Source organism: Borostomias antarcticus, assembly GCF_949987555.1.
Source record: "Borostomias antarcticus genome assembly, chromosome: 33".
Classification (NCBI taxonomy): Eukaryota; Metazoa; Chordata; class Actinopteri; order Stomiiformes; family Stomiidae; genus Borostomias; species Borostomias antarcticus.
The window spans coordinates 3,896,773-3,916,772 of record NC_140266.1 but is presented as its reverse complement, the minus strand read 5'-3'; the positions used below and the strand labels follow the sequence as shown (position 1 = coordinate 3,916,772).

The window sequence follows — 20,000 nt, the reverse complement described above, 5'->3', positions numbered from 1 at the left end:
AGGTGACGCCACGTAGGCGCGGTTCTACAGAGGTGACGTCACGTAGGCGCGGTCCTACAGAGGTGACGCCACGTAGGCGCGGTTCTACAGAGGTGACGTCACGTAGGCGCGGTCCTACAGAGGTGACGCCACGTAGGCGCGGTCCTACAGAGGTGACGTCACGTAGGCGCGGTCCTCCAGAGGTGACGCCACGTAGGCGCGGTCCCCCACGTCTCCGGCCCGCCTCACTCTACCTGGGTTCTTGGGCTCTCCTCCGAACAGCGCCAGCGCCAGGCCCCTCTTGATATCCTCGTGGCCGTAGATGGACGGACCGATACTGGCAAAGATCTGAGGAGAGAGAGAGACCAGAGGGAGAGAGACGAGAGAGAGAGACGAGAGGGAGAGAGAGAGAGAAGGAACGCGGGGGGCGGAGGGGGGAAGATAAAACAAACTTGCCTATAGGGACATTTCTCCTTCATCACAACATTACAGAGTTATTGTCATGTCCAACTCCCTTTCCAATGGCCTTCTATGGGGGCTAGTGTGTGTGTGTGTGTGTGTGTGTGTATGTGTATCCGTGTGTGTGTATGTGTGCGTTTTCTGTGTGTGTGTACCCGTGTGTGTGTATGTGTCTGTGTGCGCGTTTTCTGTGTATGTGTGGTGTGTGTGTATGTGTATCCGTTTTCTGTGTATGTGTGGTGTGTGTGTGTGTGTGTATCCGTGTGTGTGTGTGTGTGTGTGTGCGCCTCTCACCCTCTCCCCGATGCGCTCGTCCTTGCTCAGCGTGACGATGGCCTTGACGTCCTCGTCCGTCAGCTCCGCCACCGCCACGCCCTCGTCCTTCCGGGCGATGTGATTGGCCATGATGACGGTGGCGAAGACGGGGAAGCCGTTGGCCATGTTCAGAGAGCCGTCGTAGTTGTTGTTGTAGATCCCTGTCAGCTCCTGAGACACACAGGAAGTACGACATCAGGGAAACAGGAAGTAGAGTTTTTACCTGCACTGTACAACAGGAAGCAGAAGGTCGGCGCTCCCTGCCTCTTCTCTGTAACCTTGTATTAGAAGTTAGCGGGTGATCGTGAACAGAGTCCGTAGTCCTACTCACGATCTCGTCGCCAGGCCTGCAGCTGTCCACCAGGTCGGCCAATAGGATGGCGTCTTTGGAGCGTGGGAGGCGGCCAGCGGCCACCTTGCCCGGGCTCTCCTGGATGGTGATTCGCTGGTAGTTTTGATACACCGTCTAGGGGGGGGCGGGGTTGGAGAGAACAGTCACATTACTACATCTGCTGATCCTGTTCTGTGTGTGTGTGTGTGTGTGTGTGTGTGTGTGTGTGTGTGTGTGCGAGCGAGCGAGTCAGCGTGCGTGTGCGCGCCTCCTCCTCCTCCTCCCTCTCACCTCCTCCATGTTGATCTCGAAGGGGCCGAGGGACTGGCACTCGGGGCAGGAGCCTGGCTTGACCTCCTGGTTCTGGGACTGGAAGAAGGGCCCCAGGACGAAGTTGCACTTGTTGCAGTTGTACTTCACCATGCCCAGCTGGGGCAGCACGCCGGTGCAGGTGGTCACCACGCCGCTGGTACGGATCAGCTGGTTCAGATGGAGCTGCCTGGAGACGGGAGGACAGGCGAGTCGAATCAAACTTTATTTATAAAGCACATTTAAAAACAACAGTGGTTGACCGAAGTGCTGTACAGTAGGCTAAAAGGCACTAAAACAATAAAATACAGTGTAATAACGAGCAAATAACGAGACAAACAGGAAATATAAACGTGGCGTGAATGTGTGAAGTCTTGGCCTGATGTGTTTGGGTGTTCCCCCCGTCCTCCGACGCCCCCCCCCGTCCTCCGACGCCCCCCCCCACCCCTCTGTCCTCCGAGCCCCCCCCCGTCCTCCGACGCCCCCCCCCCACCCCCCCTGTCCTCCGAGCCCCCCCCCCTGTCCTCCGACGCCCTGCCCCCCCCCCCCCCCCCCCGTCCTCCGAGCCCCGCCCCACCCCCCTCTTCACCTGAGGGAGCGCAGCTCCTCCACCAGGGGCAGGTTGCAGATGCGGACGTGGATCTCGTGGGCGATGCGGTCGTATTTGGGGTACATGGCGAGCACCACCTCCTTGGCGGCCTCGTCGAAGATCTTCAGCATCTCGGTGGGCGCCTCCGGCAGGAAGTACGCCAGCACGTGCTCCCTGGCCGCCAAGTCTTCATAGTTCACCACCAGGGACTCCTTGTTCTCTGGAACGGCATACGGGTTCAGTCAGCAGGCTAACAGGCTAGCTGGTCAGTTGGCAAGCTAACAGGCTAGCTGGTCAGTTAGCAGGCTAACAGGCTAGCTGGTCAGTTAGCAGGCTAACTAGCTAGCTGGTCGGCTAACAGGCTAGCTGGTCAGTTAGCAGGCTAACAGGCTAGCTGGTCAATAAGCTGATTAACAGGGGAGCTAGCTACTTAGCAGGTTAACAGGCTAGCTGGTGAGTTAGCAGGCTAACAGGCTAGCTGGTCAGTTAGCAGGCTAACAGGCTAGCTGGTCAGTTAGCAGGCTAACAGGCTAGCTGGTCAGTTAGCAGGCTAACAGGCTAGCTGGTGAGTTAGCAGGCTAACAGGCTAGCTGATTAGTTAGCAGGTTAACAGGCTGGTTGGTCAGTTAGCAGGTTAACAGGCTAGCTGGTCATTAAGCTGATTAACAGGGGAGCTAGCTACTTAGCAGGCTAACAGGCTAGCTGATTAGTTAGCAGGTTAACAGGCTAGCTGGTCAGTCAGCAGGCTCACAGGCTAGTTGGGGCCCTCAAGTTCACCACCTGCACCACGTTCCTGCTCTTTGGCCCCCCGTTGGACTCTCACACTGGTTTCAGATCAGGGGTTCTCAACCTTTTGTAACTTAAGGCCAACTTTAGATTGTTGAAAATATTAATAATGATCATTATATATATTATAATATATATAATGAGGACAACCTTCCCCAAATACATGAGATCCGTGGGAATGTTCTCTAGCTACGTCAGCCGAACACGTTTGTCTCAACGCCAACGGATCTGATTGCTGTGGTGATATTGGAACGTAACTGCTCATTGAAATTATACATTTTAACTTGACATTTTTTATTTATATGTGAATTCACAAGTACATTTAGATATACAAATAACTAGCGTTGTAAATTACCAAACCTTTAATTTATTTTTAATTAATTTAATTTAAATGTATTTATTTATTTGGCAGTAGGCTACCACTGCAGCCTACTTAACGCGCTCTGGTTGATAACGTCTGTTTTTTTTAGATACAACACGTTTAACACGCCCACCTTTGCACATGTCGCTGATCTTCTCCTTGAAGACGTTGTGTCCGTGCTCGTCCACGTGCGTGCGCAGGAAGTTCTTGAAGCGGTGGTAGATCTCCAGGCGGGGCGCCGCCATGGAGACCCACTCCCTGACGGAGTGTCCCTTCATGTCCTCCAGGTTCTCGATGCTCTCGATCATCTCCTCGTCCTCCGCGCCGTCCCCGTCCGCCGCGCGCTCCGCCAGGCGGCGCCGCCTCGCCGCCGGACGCTCGTCATCCTCGTCTTCGCTGTCTGATCGGCAAAAAAAACAAGACGACGTCAACGGCGTCCACCTAGTTTCTTGGCCAGGTTAGTATGGTGTAGTAGTATTGTGTAGTATTATTGTGTTGTAGTATGGTGTTGTAGTATGGTGTTGTAGTATGGTGTAGTAGTATGGTGTAGTAGTATGGTGTAGTAGTATGGTGTAGTATTGTAGTATGGTGTAGTAGTATTGTGTAGTATTATTGTGTTGTAGTATGGTGTAGTATTGTAGTATTGTGTAGTAGTATTGTGTTGTAGTATGGTGTAGTAGTATGGTGTAGTAGTATTGTGTAGTATTATTCTGTTGTAGTATAGTGTAGTAGCATTGTGTAGTATTATTGTGTTGTAGTATGGTGTAGTAGTATTGTGTAGTATTATTGTGTTGTAGTAAGGTGTAGTATTGTAGTATGGTGTAGTATTATTGTGTTGTAGTAAGGTGTAGTAGTATGGTGTAGTAGTATTGTGTAGTATTATTGTGTTGTAGTATGGTGTAGTAGTATTGTGTAGTATTATTGTGTTGTAGTAAGGTGTAGTATTGTAGTATGGTGTAGTATTATTGTGTTGTAGTATGGTGTAGTATTCTAGTATGGTGTAGTAGTACGGTGTAGTATTATTGTGTTGTAGTATGGTGTAGTATTATTGTGTTGTAGTATGGTGTAGTAGTATGGTGTAGTATTATTGTGTTGTAGTAAGGTGTAGTATTGTGTAGTATTATTGTGTTGTAGTAAGGTGTAGTATTGTGTAGTATTATTATGTTGTAGTATGGGGTAGTATTGTAGTAGTATTGTGTAGTATTATTGTGTTCTAGTACGGTGTAGTATTGCGCAACAGCGCGCCTCACCGTACAGCAGCCCCCTCCTCAGCCGGCCCCCCTGCTCGCGGTCACGCCTCCTCATGGCCTCCTCAGCCGAGGCGCGGGCGCCGGGGGACAGCTCTGATAGGTCCTCGTCCAGGTCTAGCCCGTCGTCCTCGTAGCGGTCCAGCTCAGGGATGGCCCGGTAGTCCCTGCAGAGAGCGGAGGGCACGAGAGAGGTCAGGAAAAGAGAGATGAAGACGGGAGATTGTAACGCAAACAGAGATCAGATCATTAATAATATCAAATCACATTTCTCTACGGACTTGCCTCATCCATGACCAGAGTCAAGAGGGCTTACATTCACTTACACATTTTTGAGGGACTTTTGTCTATGCACCTAAGTATCCATTGAGTGTGTTACGACATGCTACATATGTATTTCATTGTATTGTATCGTATTGCACTGTACTTTAGATTGCTATTCTTGCACTTTGCCTTCAGCACTAGATTATGCTCTTAGTCACTTGTTTTAGAAAGAAGATGCACTTGTGAGTTCTGGCAAGTAGTAGTACATTGGCTCTTCCTACGTTAAATGCAATTATTGTTAGTCGCTTTGGATAAAAGCATCTGCTAAATGACTGTAATGTAATGTCATATATTGAAAGTGCACCGTTTGAGGAAACTTTGATATCGGCCGTTGTATATGATCGTAAATAACCTTGTAACATGGCTTATGCTAATGATAAATTCCGAATCTGTCCTTTAAAGCTTTGGCTGTTCAGGGCTGTCGGGTACCTGTCCCATCCCTCCCCATCACCCACCACCCTGTCCATCCATCCATCCATCCATCCATCCATCCATCCATCCATCCATCCATCCATCCCTCCCCCATCACCCCCTCTGTCACCCACTACTCCACCCTGTCCCTCCATCCATCCATCCGTCCTCACTTCTCCCCATCTTACCTTTCCATCCCGTCTCCAATCAGCTCCTCTCCGTCTCCATCCTCCTCCTCGGGCAGGGTCTCGCCCAGGAGCCCCTCCGACTCGTCCTCGAACGGGGGCAGGTCCCTGCCGGGGCTGGACGTCATGTCTCCCCGCCGGGGACCCCGGGTGGGGCTGGTGGCCATGTGGTAAGACTCGGATGAATCCTGGAGACGGGAGTGGGGGGGGATGAATATCAAACCAACCACAAGTTAATAAGCCATCTGTATGGTTCGCTAACGTGCTGTAGGCCCACATATCAATAAGTTGTCGAGTTATATTTAAAAAAAATAAAGAAAAATAAAAAATAAGTACATATCTTACATTCAAGCGTCTAGAGCAACATCACAGCTAAGCTTGACTTTTGTTTTGTCAATTTTGAGAACCGGATCTGTCTTATTGTAACATTAGCTAGCTAGATTTCTACAACAGGACGTTCAGTATCGTATAAATGATTTAATTAGGCTGTAGAATACATAAGGGAAGGATCTGATCACTTTTTGTAGTTGACATATCATTGAAATGTCATCAAACATCAAACGTAGTGCTAACGTGGTGAGAACGTAGTGAGCCGACATCAACGCATTTGCTGGCTTAGCAGATAAAGCACTTTCCTTCTTTCCCTTGCTGGTGTGCTGGTTGCAGAACAAACTTTATAAACATTCCCTTTGTACTCATGATAATGAAACAACTGGATTGCAGAGAGGTATACTTGATTTCTTCACTCACCGCCATTGTTATGAATGTGCTTGTGTCCGCTGCTTCCACGCGTCTGGGATTTCCGGCGTGGACTCACTTTTTCGCGCGAAAAATACCACGTGACAGCGAAGCGCGCGAAATGTCATCAATAATGTAACAAGGAGGCAACGCCCCTTCAACGTGATTGGTGGTTCTGCGAAGAGGGTGGGTACTTAGAGACAGGTTCGCTTGATTTGTGTACAGCGTGGCCTGGTGAGCCGGGCTGCGCTCAGCTAACGTGTAAGGCAAGGCAAGGCAAGGCAAGTTTATTTATATAGCACATTTCAGCCACAGGGCAATTCAAGGTGCTTTACATGAGACATTAAAAGCATTAAAACAAAAAGCAAGACATTATAGACATTTAAAACAAAAGGCAGGACAAATTAAAAGCATTAAAACAAAAAGCAAGTCATTATAGACATTTAAACAAAAAGCAGGACAAATAGAATACAGGAATAAAAGTTACAGTGCAGTATACTGATAAACATAGCTCCTCTGTGTAGGAACAACAGACTGGAGGAGTTAGTGACCTCCCAGCGTGTAAACTGAACTCAACTAGCTAGCCGATTGTCAGCCTCTGATTGGCCAAAGTAGAAATTGATTGACAGTTGACCCGCCCCCTCGAAGTCTCCGGGCCTGCAGAGGTGCACTTGTTTTGAACCCCCACCCCTCTCTCTCCGCGAGATAGGCCTAGCCAACAAGAAAGATTATTGACAGTATTGGTAGGATGCGAGACACCAACAAGACACCAGTGTTTCAGATGTTTACATTTTAATAGATATGAATTTCACTTCAGTGCAATTTCTCAAAATGTAAACTCTAACAAGAACATGAATTACCATTAAAATGATTTCATCGTGATCAAAATGGACCCTGTAAGATCTACTATTAGTCTACTCTTCGCTTTAGATCATCAACACATGATTCAAGTAGCTCTGAAGATCACGTACAGTGCAGGGAGAGTAAGAGCGAATGCGGTGTAGGTAAGGACTGCGTTATAGAGGCTGGTCCTGTTGATCCGGGCCTCCAGCCTCCTCTCTGCCTGACCCAGACCCTCCATCACACTCTCAGTGCTGCACACCAGCAAATGGGCGTCGTGGGCCTGGATCACAGGCTTCTCCACCACGGGGGGAGGGCGTTCCAGCACAGTTCTGACCGTCTCCACCTCGGCCCCCACCCTGCCGACCCCCTGCTCCAGCTGGCCCAGCCGCAGCCCGAGCTGCTCCATCAGCGTCTGACTCCTCCGGCTGCCCAAGACCAGCTCCTGGAGGGCCAGCTCCGAGGCACTGGGTGAGGGAGGGGGAAGTGGGGCTGGAGCCGGGGTTGGGGCCGGGGTTGGGGCCGGGGCCGGCTTGGTCTCTCTGTCCTCTGTAGCCCTGACACTTAGCGTGACCCTCAGGTTGTCGATCAGCCCCCTCAGCTCGTCCTGCTGGGTCTTGTGCATCCCGGCTTGCACCCGGAGGGCTTCCTGAAGGCTGACCGGCCCCTTCTGAGCCTCCAGCAGCAGACTCTTCAGCTCCTGCAGCCGGACGCGGTTCACGTACGTGGACCCCATCACGCCGATCAGGGCGCCCAGCACAGAGCCAATCACGGACCAGTTCTTGGTGCGCTCAGCACGGGACCGTTCCTTCTCGTGGCTCTCGCGCACGCCGGCGGAGAAGAGGGAGAACTTCTCGCGCTCCGAGCCCTCTGCGTTCTCATAGGTCGTTCTCAGACGGCGTTCCTCCTATGGGAACAGAGAGGAGGAGGGGTTTCCTAGCCTGCTGTGGCTTCATGGTTATGCTGGATACACGGACATCAATAAAACATTTCTCTTGTAAAAATTGACCAAAAAGCGTACATATAATTCAAACCCTTCTTTAAACATCTTGACCGCAAAGTGCACAGAGATTAAATCAGAGACTCACTGATTATCAAACTATGGTTCAAATCCCAGCCGTGTGGCACTCAAGGCAGGCAAATACTAATCGTCAAAATACTTTGCATTACAGTACTTTCATGGATATCTATTTACTCGCTTTTTAATGTTGGACTGGACTTCAAAATACCCCTCCTGTTGTGCAGTAGACTGTCTAACATCTTGTCCCAATGCGTTTACCTGTAGCAGTTTATGTTCCAGGGTGGCCAGCTCCAGATAGTGGGCCTCTTCCCTGGACACCCTGTCCAGCCGGTCCCTCACCTCCTTCAGCCTGACCTGCAGGGCCTCCAGGCTGACATGGGCCTCCCGCACCACCCCCCTGGCCACCATGAACGCCTTCTCAGCCTGGACACACACACGCGCACACGCATGCACACACACACACACACAGGATAGACACAAGGCAAGGCAAGTTTATTTGTATAGCACATTTAAGCAACAAGACAATTCAAAGTGCTTCACACACACACACACACACACACACACACACACACACACACACACACACACACACACACACACACACACACACACACACAGGATAGAGTGCCAGCTTATCACATCACATTGACTTTAATCTGATAAATACAAGACAGTAAGTCACATACTGTAAATGAAAACAGTCTCACCTGTCAGAAATATTGACTTACCTCTGTGACCGTTGCCTGGGCATCTCTGACTTCATTAAGGCCGACAAACTCCTCATACTTCTCCCACCAGTAGCTGGCCGTCGCGGAGGCTGAGGTGATGGTCCTCTGCCCCCACTGGCTCCCCAGGTCTGCCAGGCTCTGGAGCACGGCGGTGGCCCTCTCTCGCACCGCCTCCCCTTTAGAAACATGGTCCTGTGGAGGAGGCCGGGTGCTGTAGGTTCTCCCGACCCTAGCCCGACCCAGGACCCCCCCACGGACCCGGACATGGTACAGACCGGCCCCGTGGACCCAGGGGAGAATCGGACCCCTGCACCTCATTGAGCGGGTGTGTTTACAGTAGAGGCCACAGTACAACACATCGGGCACCTGTGAAGAAGACACTAATGAGCTTGATCTTTCAATTGACCACAAGTTTTTTAAGTTATTTATTTGTATTAAAAAATTATCTTTCACTAGAGTGTCTGTATACCACTCTATCAAGCTACTAGGAAGAGAAATGAGTTTCAATGGCATAGGCTGATAGCACATCAACACTACATAAACATAGATGTATGGCAATCATGGATGAATAGCTAGCTAGCTAGAACTATGAAGATGACAGCAGGTGTTATTGTAATGGGGCAAACTAAAGCCAGTTATTATTGTCATTAGAATAGCTAGCTAAGGTTAACTAGCCGTTAGCTAACTAGATAGCTGGCCAATAACTGACAACGGTACGGTGGCCGGCTTACTCATCTGACTACTAGCTAGCTAGCTAACTTAGTTAGCTGTCTAGCAATCGGCCTTAACTAAGTATTTAAATACGTATAATATAATGTCATACCGGTTTTCTTCAAGTTTATCAGCTACAGCCCATGCATGGTGGTGGTGATGATAGTCATGTCTATGATGATGACATTTCTAAGCACTTTTTTTTTTTTTTTCCGTCAGGCACTTCACACGCTGTGTGCATCCGGGTCATACAAGGGGTCCTGACAGAGCCGTTTCTTGGATTAGAAGCAAACGAACAGCCATTCACTCTCTCTACACATCACATTTAATTTGTCTTGTTAGCTCTCTTTGAATCAATACTAAACATGTCTGGAAGAGAAGGTGAGATAAATCATAGTTATTGTTTTATTTGAGTGTTTAATATGTATTAAGTGAGCTAGTTAGCTTAGCATGCTAGCTGTCATGCTTCTCTAGTATAGCTAACGTGAGTCATGATGTTAGCTTGCTAGCAGCTAGTATGCTAGCTTTATAGTTGTGTTTTTACTATTTTATCTAGTCATTATGTCCAATCACACCATATGTTCCAAACTAAATTAATATTGCTGTCCTTAGTCTAGCCAGTCTGATTATATATATGCAGCTAATAGCATTTTTATTAGCATGAAATGCTAATTATTTCAATGACTAAGGGTTAGGCAAGGCAAGTTTATTTATATAGCACATTTCAGCCACAGGGCAATTCAAGGTGCTTTACATGAGACATTAAAAGCATTAAAACAAAAAGCAAGACATTATAGACATTTAAAACAAAAGGCAGGACAAATTAAAAGCATTAAAACAAAAAGCAAGTCATTATAGACATTTAAAACAAAAAGCAGGACAAATAGAATACAGGAATAAAAGTTAGTGCAGTATACTGATTAACATAAACATACAAACAAACTTAGTGCCAGTCATTTCAATGCGACATTGGTCATCATGACGACTCATGAGGTCATTATGTCCTGCAGGAGGTAAGAAGAAGCCCCTGAAGGCGCCCAAGAAAGCGAACAAGGACGTGGATGATGTATGTATCCCGCATCTTCTCACATCCCCCGCCCTGAACAACACACACATTGCAGACCTATTGTCTGGTCATCATAACCTACCTATCTATCCATGCTACTGACTAGGAATCTACCTATCTATCCATGCTACTGACTAGGAATCTACCTATCTATCCATGCTACTGACTAGGAATACATGTCTGCTAAGCTAATCTTCCTCTCTCATCTCTATAGGAGGACCAGGCTTTCAAGCAGAAGCAGAAGGACGACCAGAAGGCCCTGGATGCACTGAAGACCAAAGCTGCAGGAAAAGGACCATTAAGTAAGTTCCTTTATGAGTTCTGGATAGAGAGAGGAGGGTAGAAGGATTGACAGGTTCCCTCTCGTTCGCAATTGATGATTGACCAATCACGAGTCAGTGTGAAGATCTTTATTTCCTGTCCTATATGATTGGATTAAGTGATTAATCAGGTGTGCAGCAGACCCAGCGCACACCTGATTAATCACTTAATCCAATCATATAGGACAGGATATAAAGATGCCAAGTGACTTTCAGGAAGTAGTGGAGCTGGTTGTGTTTCTTCTGGTAGAATAGTTTCATCCGACTAATCGTGTGTGGTTTTACTTTTCAGCGAGTGGAGGAATTAAGAAGTCTGGGAAGAAGTGAAGTGTGATGTGAAGACGCCCCCTAGTTAATTAGCTGCTAAGTCCCAGAGCACAGTCTCTGTCATGCCCACATCTCCACCCCTGTCTGCCGCCCCCGGGTCCATGCAAACAAAACAAACCCGAAATTACATTTAACGAAACACGTAATGACATTTAATGAAACACATTTGAGTTATTTTCTTGTAAAGCAGACATTCTGAAATAAAAGTTTTGTAACTACATCTTTATTATCATTCATCATTCGTACCGGTTCTGTTATGAGCTAGCTTCATATCTGCATTTGAGGTAATATAACGTGGCCACGCGTTAAAGCGCATAGTGTTCGATGTCATTTCTGTTGTTCAGCGATCTTCATCTTCAGTATCTGGATCTCCAGGGTCAGTTTCTCTCGTTCCAGAAGCAGGTTTCCTTTCTTCAGCTCTGTTAGGTCGTCCACGCAACCTGGCGGTGGCACACATTCTGATTATGCGTTCAGTCTGTCTGATTTAGGCTGCTTGTTTACACACAGCCTGTGCGTGTACATACTCTATGTGAATAGTAGTAGTAGTAGTAGTGTGTGTGTTTTGGTTCTGCTGTTTTATTCCTTGTGTTCTTTTATTTCTCGGAGCACAGTGTGGGAGATTTATGATAATAAAGATGAGTGATGTTGCTTACCCACGTCTACCGGAGTCCTTCTCTTCAGCTCGATCTCCACAGGGTAATGGTCGCTCACTTTTAGGGCCTGAAATAAGCATGAGAATTCACAAACCTAAGGCCCCATTCGGCTCCTCTGAAGATGCACCCTTCCTTCCTCCCTGGGATAAACCACCGATTTGACTGGTAGATTTGTGACGGCTACGTAGAGAGACTTGTATTCGACTATCACATCAGATGAGCGGTTTCTCAAAGATGGCCTTAAACAGCACACATTCTGGGTTCTTCAAATACACACGTCAACTTGTTATTCATCTTCACTCTATAGTGTTAAACATAGAATCACGCCAAGATGGAGTACAGCTGTTTGTACGAAAGGCCTGTGTCCACCTACCTGTTCTTGAGTGAGACCATACGCCTCCTGGAAGTTGAAAGGTTTGGCAGAGTTGGGAACCATAGCCTTCAGCATGTCATCACCATAGATTACAATCCTACAGGATGGCAGTTGAAGTTGCTTGTTTAGAACAAGTCACAATCCCGGTGGGTGAACGAAAGCGCATCCCAAATATTTATTTATTGCTAATAGTATTTGCGATGGGTGTGGCCTCTCACCTGTCATAGGTGTGGTCGTTGCCCTGATTGGCGGTGGTGTCCACATTGTCCTTGATCAGCCAATGGAAGGTCTTGTCACTGCGGATGCGGATGTCCTTCAGGTCCCTCTGGGAGACGTAAGAGCCGTCTGCGTTGAAGTCCCCTAAGATCATCACATTCTGGAACATAATACACACACACACACACACACACACACAAACCATCAACTCATCCATGTGGACAGGTAGTGAACATGCCATCTAACAGCCATCAATGTTGCCTTGTTGAGAGGGGTCAGAGAAGAATTTTTACAGCTCACTTATCTGGACCCCGGGTGATTACCGTTTTTTTTGCTTCCCTCTGGAATATGTAGAGGTGGGTCGTATGCCCACCTCCCTTGTTCTCTGTAAAGCGCATTGTGTTGCCTCTGGGTATGAAATGTGCTATACAAATAAAGCTTTGATTGATTGATTGATTGATTGATCAATGTTATTCTCTACAAGAAAAGGCATGAATTTGAGAGACTCTTGATACAGTGTACTCTATGCAGTAGGCCTATTGGTGCCGAGTCAGATGAAGCCTACATCAGTCCTCCATTTCCTCTTCACATCCAGGAAGACGTCATACAGCTCGTCCAGTTCCTTCTCCGAGTCGTCGGGTTTGGTGTGGACCGGGATCAGCACCAGGTCACTCAGCACTGAGGAACAGTTTAGATGCTTTGATTTGGATCCCCAAAAGAACAACCTTTTTTCTGATCCAAACATTTAGAAGAAGGTTATACAATATGGTGGCCAAACCAGACACTGGATGCTTAACACACAGAGGAGTAGAAGAGGTCATAATGATGATACTCTAACAGGTGTAAGGATAAATTAAGCATCTTCTCCAGATAGAGAGGCTACCAATAGTTGCTGAGACTGAGGAGTACTTTGCCAGTTACCTGTGCTGGTATTATTACCTGTGCTGGTGTTATTACCTGTGCTGGTGTTATTACCTGTGTTATTACCTGTGCTGGTGTTATTACCTGTGCTGGTGCTATTACCTGTGTTATTACCTGTGCTGGTGTTATTACCTGTGCTGGTGCTATTACCTGTGTTATTACCTGTGCTGGTGTTATTACCTGTGCTGGTGCTATAACCTGTGTTATTACCTGTGCTGGTATTATTACCTGTGCTGGTGCTATTACCTGTGTTATTACCTGTGCTGGTGTTATTACCTGTGTTATTACCTGTGCTGGTGTTATTACCTGTGTTATTACCTGTGCTGGTGCTATTACCTGTGTTATTACCTGTGCTGGTGCTATTACCTGTGTTATTACCTGTGCTGGTGTCATTACCTGTGTCGTGACATTTGAAGCGGAGGATGTATGGTTCCCTGGCGAACACGTCCACCTCTCCCACCTGCTGGTCGGCAAACTGGTAGGAGCCCACCAGGTCCACCAGGTCATCCCTTTAAATACAGACCACACACCAAGTCATTCTCCTGAATACACACATTTTGGTGGGCGAAAAAACAGGTAAAATATTGGGATAAAACTAAACAGTATCCCTTTAACTACAGTCAACCCATCTGCAGTGAATCTCAATAGTTTCTCCTCGATTTTCATGTCTTCTCTTTTAGCCTTTCCCAAAATGCATTGGAGGAAAACCTTTGAGGTTTGTGCTGTCGTCATGAAGGGCCATTTGAGCCTGAGTTGAGCGTTTACCTGTAGAGAAACATAAACTGCTCCTTGTATCTGTTTCTGCCCAGGCGAGAGCTGATCTTCAAGGTGTATCGGTGCTTCTTATTGGCTCTGTGGGGGCAGGGGAACCAGAAGAAATCAACAGATTACACGTCTCATTTGAATTGTAGATGTTACGAAAGAAAAAGGTTGAGGAGATTGAAGACATTAGCGGACGCTACACTACTTGGAAGATGCTGAGGTTATCAGTCTGGCTACTGACAAAACATTTAGTCAGCAACACCATCTCTTCTCACTTGTTGAGTTCCTCCAGGAACGTTTGAACTGAGGTCCCACTGGCGTCCACCACCTCCAAGATGACTATGATGTCGTAGCGAGACACAATCTGGGAGGGAGGAGGGGACAGCAGAGCAACCGTTTTCTGTCCTGCTGCTGGTGAAACGACACTGTGCCTGCATAGCTACGATTAGGCTGGAGACACACCTTGATGAGGATGGAGACGACGTTTGGGTCTGAGATCTTGGAGACCCCAAACTTCTGGATGTTGAAAGATGCCACCTTCATGATCGCTGCAATACAAGACAAGGTGAGAGAGAGTGTCAGTACAGTATCTGCATTAAGTTTAGAGAGAGACGATTCTACATAACCAGTTGGTCCTGCTCCTAGAATCTACAGGAAATGTACATTAGAACCTATCGTCGATCGGATGGAGGGGGATCCATCTCAGAGCTGTTGGGACCTGTAGTCCTGGGCAGGATTATGAGGTGCCGAGGCTTTCAGGTGCAAATATTTGGACAGATTATTATCCTTCACCAACAGTAGAGGTGAAAGTGATAATAGGGTTGTGTGACGGTGACTCCTGATTGGAGGGTGATAGGGAAGTCTGTCTGCAGAGGAAGGTTACCGGCGCCAAATGTGAAATTCCAAGTCCTCTGGAATTCCTGCGAGAGGCCAGAACTGCATTACGTCTCCAATAGGCAATTCGCTCATCAAACGGGTCTTGGATTGCCCTGTTTGACCACATTCTGCAGGTAGTGGTCATTAGCAGCTGTGTAAGTGTGAGCAGGGAATGTAAGCCTCTTGGTCCAGGTGTGAGATGGAGCATACAGGTGCTCTGGTGTCAGCCAACAAGCTGAACACACACACACACACACACACACACACACACACACACACACACACACACATTCTGTCTATTTCTCCCTCTCCTTTCTCTCTGCAGAGAGAGTGTTAAAGTGGTGGGCTACTCTAGATACCGAGGATCTACCCCCTTAGCGATCAGTGGTTTCACCTTCCTTCAAACGAGGACGGCTCAAGCTGAGACATGTCCAGGGGCATCTCCGGCTAAATCTCGGGGACGAGGCGCCAAACGGTCCCTCGCTTAGTAAAACTCGTCTCTCTCAACGTCTGGATCGCTACTCCGAAACCTGCACTCCTAGCAGCACCGTTATGACAAGTTAGTCATCTTTAAATCTGTGTTTTCAGTATTCTCATCTGGTCCATGTAGAACAAAACAAACAAAACGAACACAAACAACAAATCTGAAACATTACAAGAGCACCCACCATCACCAAGCACACAATACCATCTCAACAATGTTAGGATTCACTTACCAAGAGCAGTAGAAGAGGAGGGTGTAGACAAAGTAGCTGGTTAAGCATGAACTTCAAGAGAAGGATGTGTGACGGTGTGTGTGTGTGTGTGTGTGTGTCTTCAACAGGGGCCTGGCATTCTTATATATGGCCCACCTGTAACATGATTGGCTAACACTTAGGTTAGCCAAGCCCAGCCATGCTCGCACACACACACACACACACACACACACACACGGAAGGGCTTGGGAAACTGGATGCCATGCCATGACATCACTCACTACTACGAATATATAGTTATTATAGACCTATTATAATAAGAACTAATACTTTAATTTTAGCTAGATGATAATAATAATAATAAAAAATAAATAATAATAATAATAATAATAATAATAATAAAATAAAATAAAATAATAATAATAACATATATATTATATGTTCTGTTCTGCTACTAGGGAGTTGAGAACAGGATGAGTGCACTCAAAAAAAGGAGTGCTCTATAGAATCCTTGTAACTGTAGAAAATAGAACTCGTTTCATTTCAGAAAGAACTATTTAGGGTTCCAAACAGAGCCTTACTGGCCTGAGCATTTCCAGCTGTGACGTAATCTGTACCATATGCGCCCACATCCTGTTTACTACATACTAGGCAGAGGCACACTGATGTAGGCTTGGGTTTTACGGAATGTGTCAAGAACGGGAATGACAACGAGAATGACCTCCAAGTTACACGTAACGTTTCGGACGAGAAGTTGAGAGAGAGACAGAGAGAGAGAGAGAGAGAGAGAGAGAGAGAGAGAGAGAGAGAGAGAGATGATGTTTCTCTCTGTGTGATGCTGTTACTCAATGCAGTGTGAGGAATGTATCTTAAACAGTGTATTGTGTATGATGTCACCACACTCCTGACATTGTATAATCCTGTGAAACGTGCCTGGACACATCACTGTAGTCAGACAGGACCTCTTACTGCCCCCCCCCCACACACACACACTCCTCCAGGGCCCCCCCAAGACCCTTAGTGGCCCCTTCTAGATCCACCGCCAAATCTCTTAATAACAGGTCTCCGTAAGACAGGGATTACTGCGCAGATATGTCCCTCTGGGGATGCCGTAGGTGCTATAGGTGAACGTATAAGCGTATAAACATAAAATATGCATGAGCACATGGACACACTCAGCAAACACAAGCACGCGCACACAGTCAGACAAAGAGACAGACTCAGTAAACACAAGCAGGCGTGCGCACACACACACACACACACACACACACAAGTAGGAAGTCCGGGCTGGTTCTCGGACTAAGAGAGTCCACCGATCAGCCAGTGAGGAATGCAATCACCAAGGTCCCTACTGGCCGGAAGTGGAAAGGTCGAGCTGAGGTCAGCCGGGCCGAGCGGTTGGTACTGAAGGCTGCAGCACCAGGAACTCGCCGGCAGAGTCCAGGCAGGATGGGCAGAACTAAGGTGAGGAGAAGCACCACATTTCTGGTCTAAGGTAAACCATACAGAGAGAAAGAAGATGGCGGTATCAGAGGTGAACAGGACGGGCCGACAAGAAAGCTGGGCAACTTTTGACGGAGTTGTCGACCGGAAAATCGGTTGGTCAGACTTGCGGAAGATCCCACAGGCAAGACTCAGCCTCATCTGGAACCCTCTGTTGACTGACCAGTCCTCAGACCATCATCTGGCCTGAGCAACATTACAGAACCAACGGTACACATCTACGGAAGAGCATTAGGGCCAACAACTGAGTTTATTATTTTTTTAAGCTTCTGAGTTTAAAGTCAGAATTTCTGAGATTAAAGTCAGAATTTCTGAGAAAAAAACTCTGAATTTCTGACTTTAAAGTCAGAATTTCGGAGAAAAAAGTCAGAATTAACTTCTGAGATTAAAGTCAGAATTTCTGAGAAAAAAGTCAGAAATAACTTCTGAGAAAAAACTCTGCTGTTGGCCCTAATGCTCTTTCGTACATCAATCAATCAAATCAATCAAAGCATATCTCCCTGTTACAGTCAGCTCTGAGAAACGGTCACCGGTGTGTGTGTGTGTGTGGGCGTGTGTACATTTGAAGACCGAGTTATATTACCATTGACCAAATAAGCGTGTGGTCTCAAACTTCTGGATGTTGAAAGATGCCCCTTCACGATTTCTGCAATAAAAGAGAAAGTGAGAGAGAGAGAGAGAGAGAGAGAGAGAGAAATTGAGAGAGAGAGAGAGAGAGAGAGAGAGAGAAAGTGAGAGAGAGAGAGAGAGAGAGAGAGAGAGAGAGAGAGAGAGAGAGATGTTGTTTCTCTCTGTGTGAGGCTGTTTCTTGTGGTGTGAGAGTGTATTGTAAGCATTGTATGTGTAACCAAACAAGGTGTCCATGCTGCCTGACAGTAAAAGAATCTCAGGCATCTCACATTGTATGGTCCTTGCATGTCTGGACACATCCCTGTAGACAGACAGGACCGTTAACTGCCCCCCCCACCCCCCGCCCCCCCCTGGCTGGGTTGCAGCAACAAGGATTCGTTTTTTCTCAATTGTTTACACACAAATACTGGTACTTACGACACAACGACCACAACATGTAACTCATGCAACCTATAGGCTCTGTGCACCAGCTCCACTACTTCCTGAAAGTCACTTGGCATCTTTATTTCCTGTCCTATACGATTGGATTAAGTGATTAATCAGGTGTGCGGCAGACCCAGCGCTCACTGATTAATCACTTAAGATAACTCAAAATCAATTAAGATAACAAAATATAAAGCATATTATTCAATGTAAAAAAGCAACAGCCTTGATACATAATTTAGAATAAACAAGTGTAAATGTAACATGTTGTTTCTCACCAGTGATATAATTGCCCCGCCTTTTGCATTAATGAAGACGTGGAAGCATGTGTAAAAAGCAAAATCCATGGCTTTTGACATTTGTACTTCGACCTGTAACTGTTTTTAATTATTATTATTAAATTAAGCTTTAAGTTATTAAGTATTGTATTTATGTTGTTATTTATGTATTTGTGTGAACTTGTCAACACTGTTAATGAGGGAAACCTCAGTGCTTCACGAAAAATAAAGGTTTGAAATGAAATATGCATTAACAGAGGGAAAAATGAAACGTGTCTAGCACCCTTAGTGGTGGATTCTGCTACATGTGAAGGACGCACCTCCAATTTCCTCCAATTCCAACAACTAGCCTTGTCTGCTTGACTCGTCTCCACTGTCCATTCCCCCTCTGTCCACTTGAGGGGGCTCTCGCTCACTCTCACCTCACTGCACATGCTCAGAGCTGAGGTGAGTAGAGGAGATAAACAGCCTGGAAGTCTGGCAGCCTCTCCCCCTGTCCTGTAGCCCCTCCCCCTGTCCTGTAGCCCCGCCCCTGCATGGTGGCGATCCCTGGAGGAGGGGTATAAGAGGGCCCCGTCCACCTCGCTGAGGTCACACCCTCCTGCCACAGCACCTCCACCTGGCGCACGCCGTCTCCACTCCGTCTCTACTGCGTCTCTACCGCGTCTCTACTCCAGAAGCACCGCCTCTCCCCGAGCTCCAGCAGCATGAGTCTGAGGACCAAGAGGATCAGCTCCAGCAGCTCCGTGCGGAGCAGCGGCGGGAAGCTGAGCAGCTCCGGGGCCGGGTTCAGCGGCCAGTCCCTGGGCAGCTCCTCCCTGTACGGGAGCTCCCTGTACGGCGGTCACTCGCTGTCCACCCTCTCCATCAACAAGAGCCTGCTGGCGCCTCTCAACCTGGAGATCGACCCCAGTCTGCAGCTCGTGCGCACCCAGGAGAAGGAGCAGATCAAGTGCCTCAACAACCGCTTCGCCTCCTTCATCGATAAGGTCTGTCCGTCTTTAAAAACGCCCGGGTTTGTTCACAGCTGAAAAGAGGAAAGTTATAGTTATGAAAAGGTTGTCGTTAAGTTTCTTCCCAACCTGGGCGGATGACTTGTTTTCCACAGCTGAGGTAACAGTTGGGACACCGATACTCCGCCCACAGCGAAAACATGCCGCTAGGTTCTCACGGAGTGGGTAACACAGTCACAATAGGGCTTTTGTTGGCTGCTCACCACATCGACGGCGGACCTCAGCCCCTCGGCTCTCAGCTAGACCCTTTAAAGACATCGACTAAAACTCTGGAAGGTCTGACCTCAACCGTGCGCTATCAATGGGTCCGTAACACACATCACTGGTCTCTAGACAAAAGGGCCGTACAGGACATTTAAAGGCCCAAGTCCCATTTCTCAGCTGTAACCTGATAAAATTAGGTCAGATTGGTGTGGCCATCCAAGACCGGAAAAATCTCTCCCAGAGCTTTTGTGTTGGAGGGTGGCAGACAATAGGGGAGAGAAAGGAATACTCTGTCCTCTCCGGAGGGCTTACTGCTCCACCCAGAGTAATGGACCACAGCATAGTGGTGGGTGTGTGTGTGTGTGGGTGTGTAAGGATGTCCAAAAGCATCAGACATCTTGTCTAA

The 20,000-nt window shown here is 47.5% G+C and overlaps 5 protein-coding genes across 5 annotated transcripts in view; 2 read left to right on the top strand and 3 right to left on the bottom strand.

Moving 5' to 3' along the window:
* The window catches only part of mcm2 (minichromosome maintenance complex component 2), a 12,182-nt gene extending 6,086 nt beyond the window's left edge, over positions 1 to 6,096 (bottom strand). The window contains 9 exon segments of the mRNA XM_084460734.1: positions 234 to 327; positions 733 to 924; positions 1,085 to 1,219; positions 1,376 to 1,583; positions 1,983 to 2,202; positions 3,263 to 3,529; positions 4,380 to 4,543; positions 5,300 to 5,484; positions 6,047 to 6,096. Coding sequence (XP_084316860.1) covers positions 234 to 327; positions 733 to 924; positions 1,085 to 1,219; positions 1,376 to 1,583; positions 1,983 to 2,202; positions 3,263 to 3,529; positions 4,380 to 4,543; positions 5,300 to 5,484; positions 6,047 to 6,052 — 1,471 coding nt within the window. The 5' untranslated portion in view covers positions 6,053 to 6,096.
* Positions 6,097 to 6,928: 832 nt separating this feature from the next.
* ccdc51 (coiled-coil domain containing 51) lies at positions 6,929 to 9,510 on the bottom strand. Its single transcript, XM_084460580.1, has 4 exons — positions 9,447 to 9,510; positions 8,624 to 8,989; positions 8,154 to 8,318; positions 6,929 to 7,781 (listed from the first exon to the last, which is right to left on the bottom strand). Exons 2-4 carry the CDS (start codon positions 8,939 to 8,941, stop codon positions 6,981 to 6,983), a joined length of 1,284 nt encoding a protein of 427 aa, XP_084316706.1. The 5' UTR covers positions 8,942 to 8,989; positions 9,447 to 9,510; the 3' UTR covers positions 6,929 to 6,980.
* A 70-nt stretch (positions 9,511 to 9,580) lies between these two features.
* Positions 9,581 to 11,693, top strand: tma7 (translation machinery associated 7 homolog). The gene is made up of 4 exons (XM_084460597.1): positions 9,581 to 9,715; positions 10,345 to 10,400; positions 10,615 to 10,702; positions 11,013 to 11,693. Exons 1-4 carry the CDS (start codon positions 9,700 to 9,702, stop codon positions 11,045 to 11,047), a joined length of 195 nt encoding a protein of 64 aa, XP_084316723.1. The 5' UTR covers positions 9,581 to 9,699; the 3' UTR covers positions 11,048 to 11,693.
* dnase1l4.1 (deoxyribonuclease 1 like 4, tandem duplicate 1) lies at positions 11,268 to 14,515 on the bottom strand (the record flags this gene model as incomplete). The annotated part of the gene is made up of 9 exons (XM_084460733.1): positions 11,268 to 11,487; positions 11,701 to 11,767; positions 12,074 to 12,170; positions 12,292 to 12,449; positions 12,855 to 12,967; positions 13,607 to 13,719; positions 13,976 to 14,062; positions 14,248 to 14,336; positions 14,435 to 14,515. The coding sequence occupies 9 exons, from the start codon at positions 14,513 to 14,515 to the stop codon at positions 11,375 to 11,377; spliced, it is 918 nt and encodes a 305-aa protein (XP_084316859.1). The 3' UTR covers positions 11,268 to 11,374.
* Positions 14,516 to 19,084: 4,569 nt separating this feature from the next.
* Positions 19,085 to 20,000, top strand: part of LOC311327514 (keratin, type II cytoskeletal 8) — a gene marked incomplete at both ends in the record, with an annotated part of 6,383 nt that continues 5,467 nt past the window's right edge. The window contains one exon of the mRNA XM_084460585.1: positions 19,085 to 19,366. Coding sequence (XP_084316711.1) covers positions 19,085 to 19,366 — 282 coding nt within the window. The remainder of the gene's footprint in view (positions 19,367 to 20,000) is intronic.

Coding starts and splice junctions, on each gene's coding strand:
- tma7 (XM_084460597.1), top strand. Junction 10,401..10,614: donor CGAACAAGGACGTGGATGAT/GTATGTATCCCG, acceptor TCATCTCTATAG/GAGGACCAGGCTTTCAAGCA. Junction 10,703..11,012: donor TGCAGGAAAAGGACCATTAA/GTAAGTTCCTTT, acceptor TTTACTTTTCAG/CGAGTGGAGGAATTAAGAAG.
- ccdc51 (XM_084460580.1), bottom strand. CDS start 8,941: ATGAGGTGCAGGGGTCCGATTCTCCCCTGGGTCCACGGGGCCGGTCTG. Junction 8,319..8,623: donor CCCAGGCAACGGTCACAGAG/GTAAGTCAATAT, acceptor GTGTGTGTCCAG/GCTGAGAAGGCGTTCATGGT. Junction 7,782..8,153: donor TGGAACATAAACTGCTACAG/GTAAACGCATTG, acceptor CTGTTCCCATAG/GAGGAACGCCGTCTGAGAAC.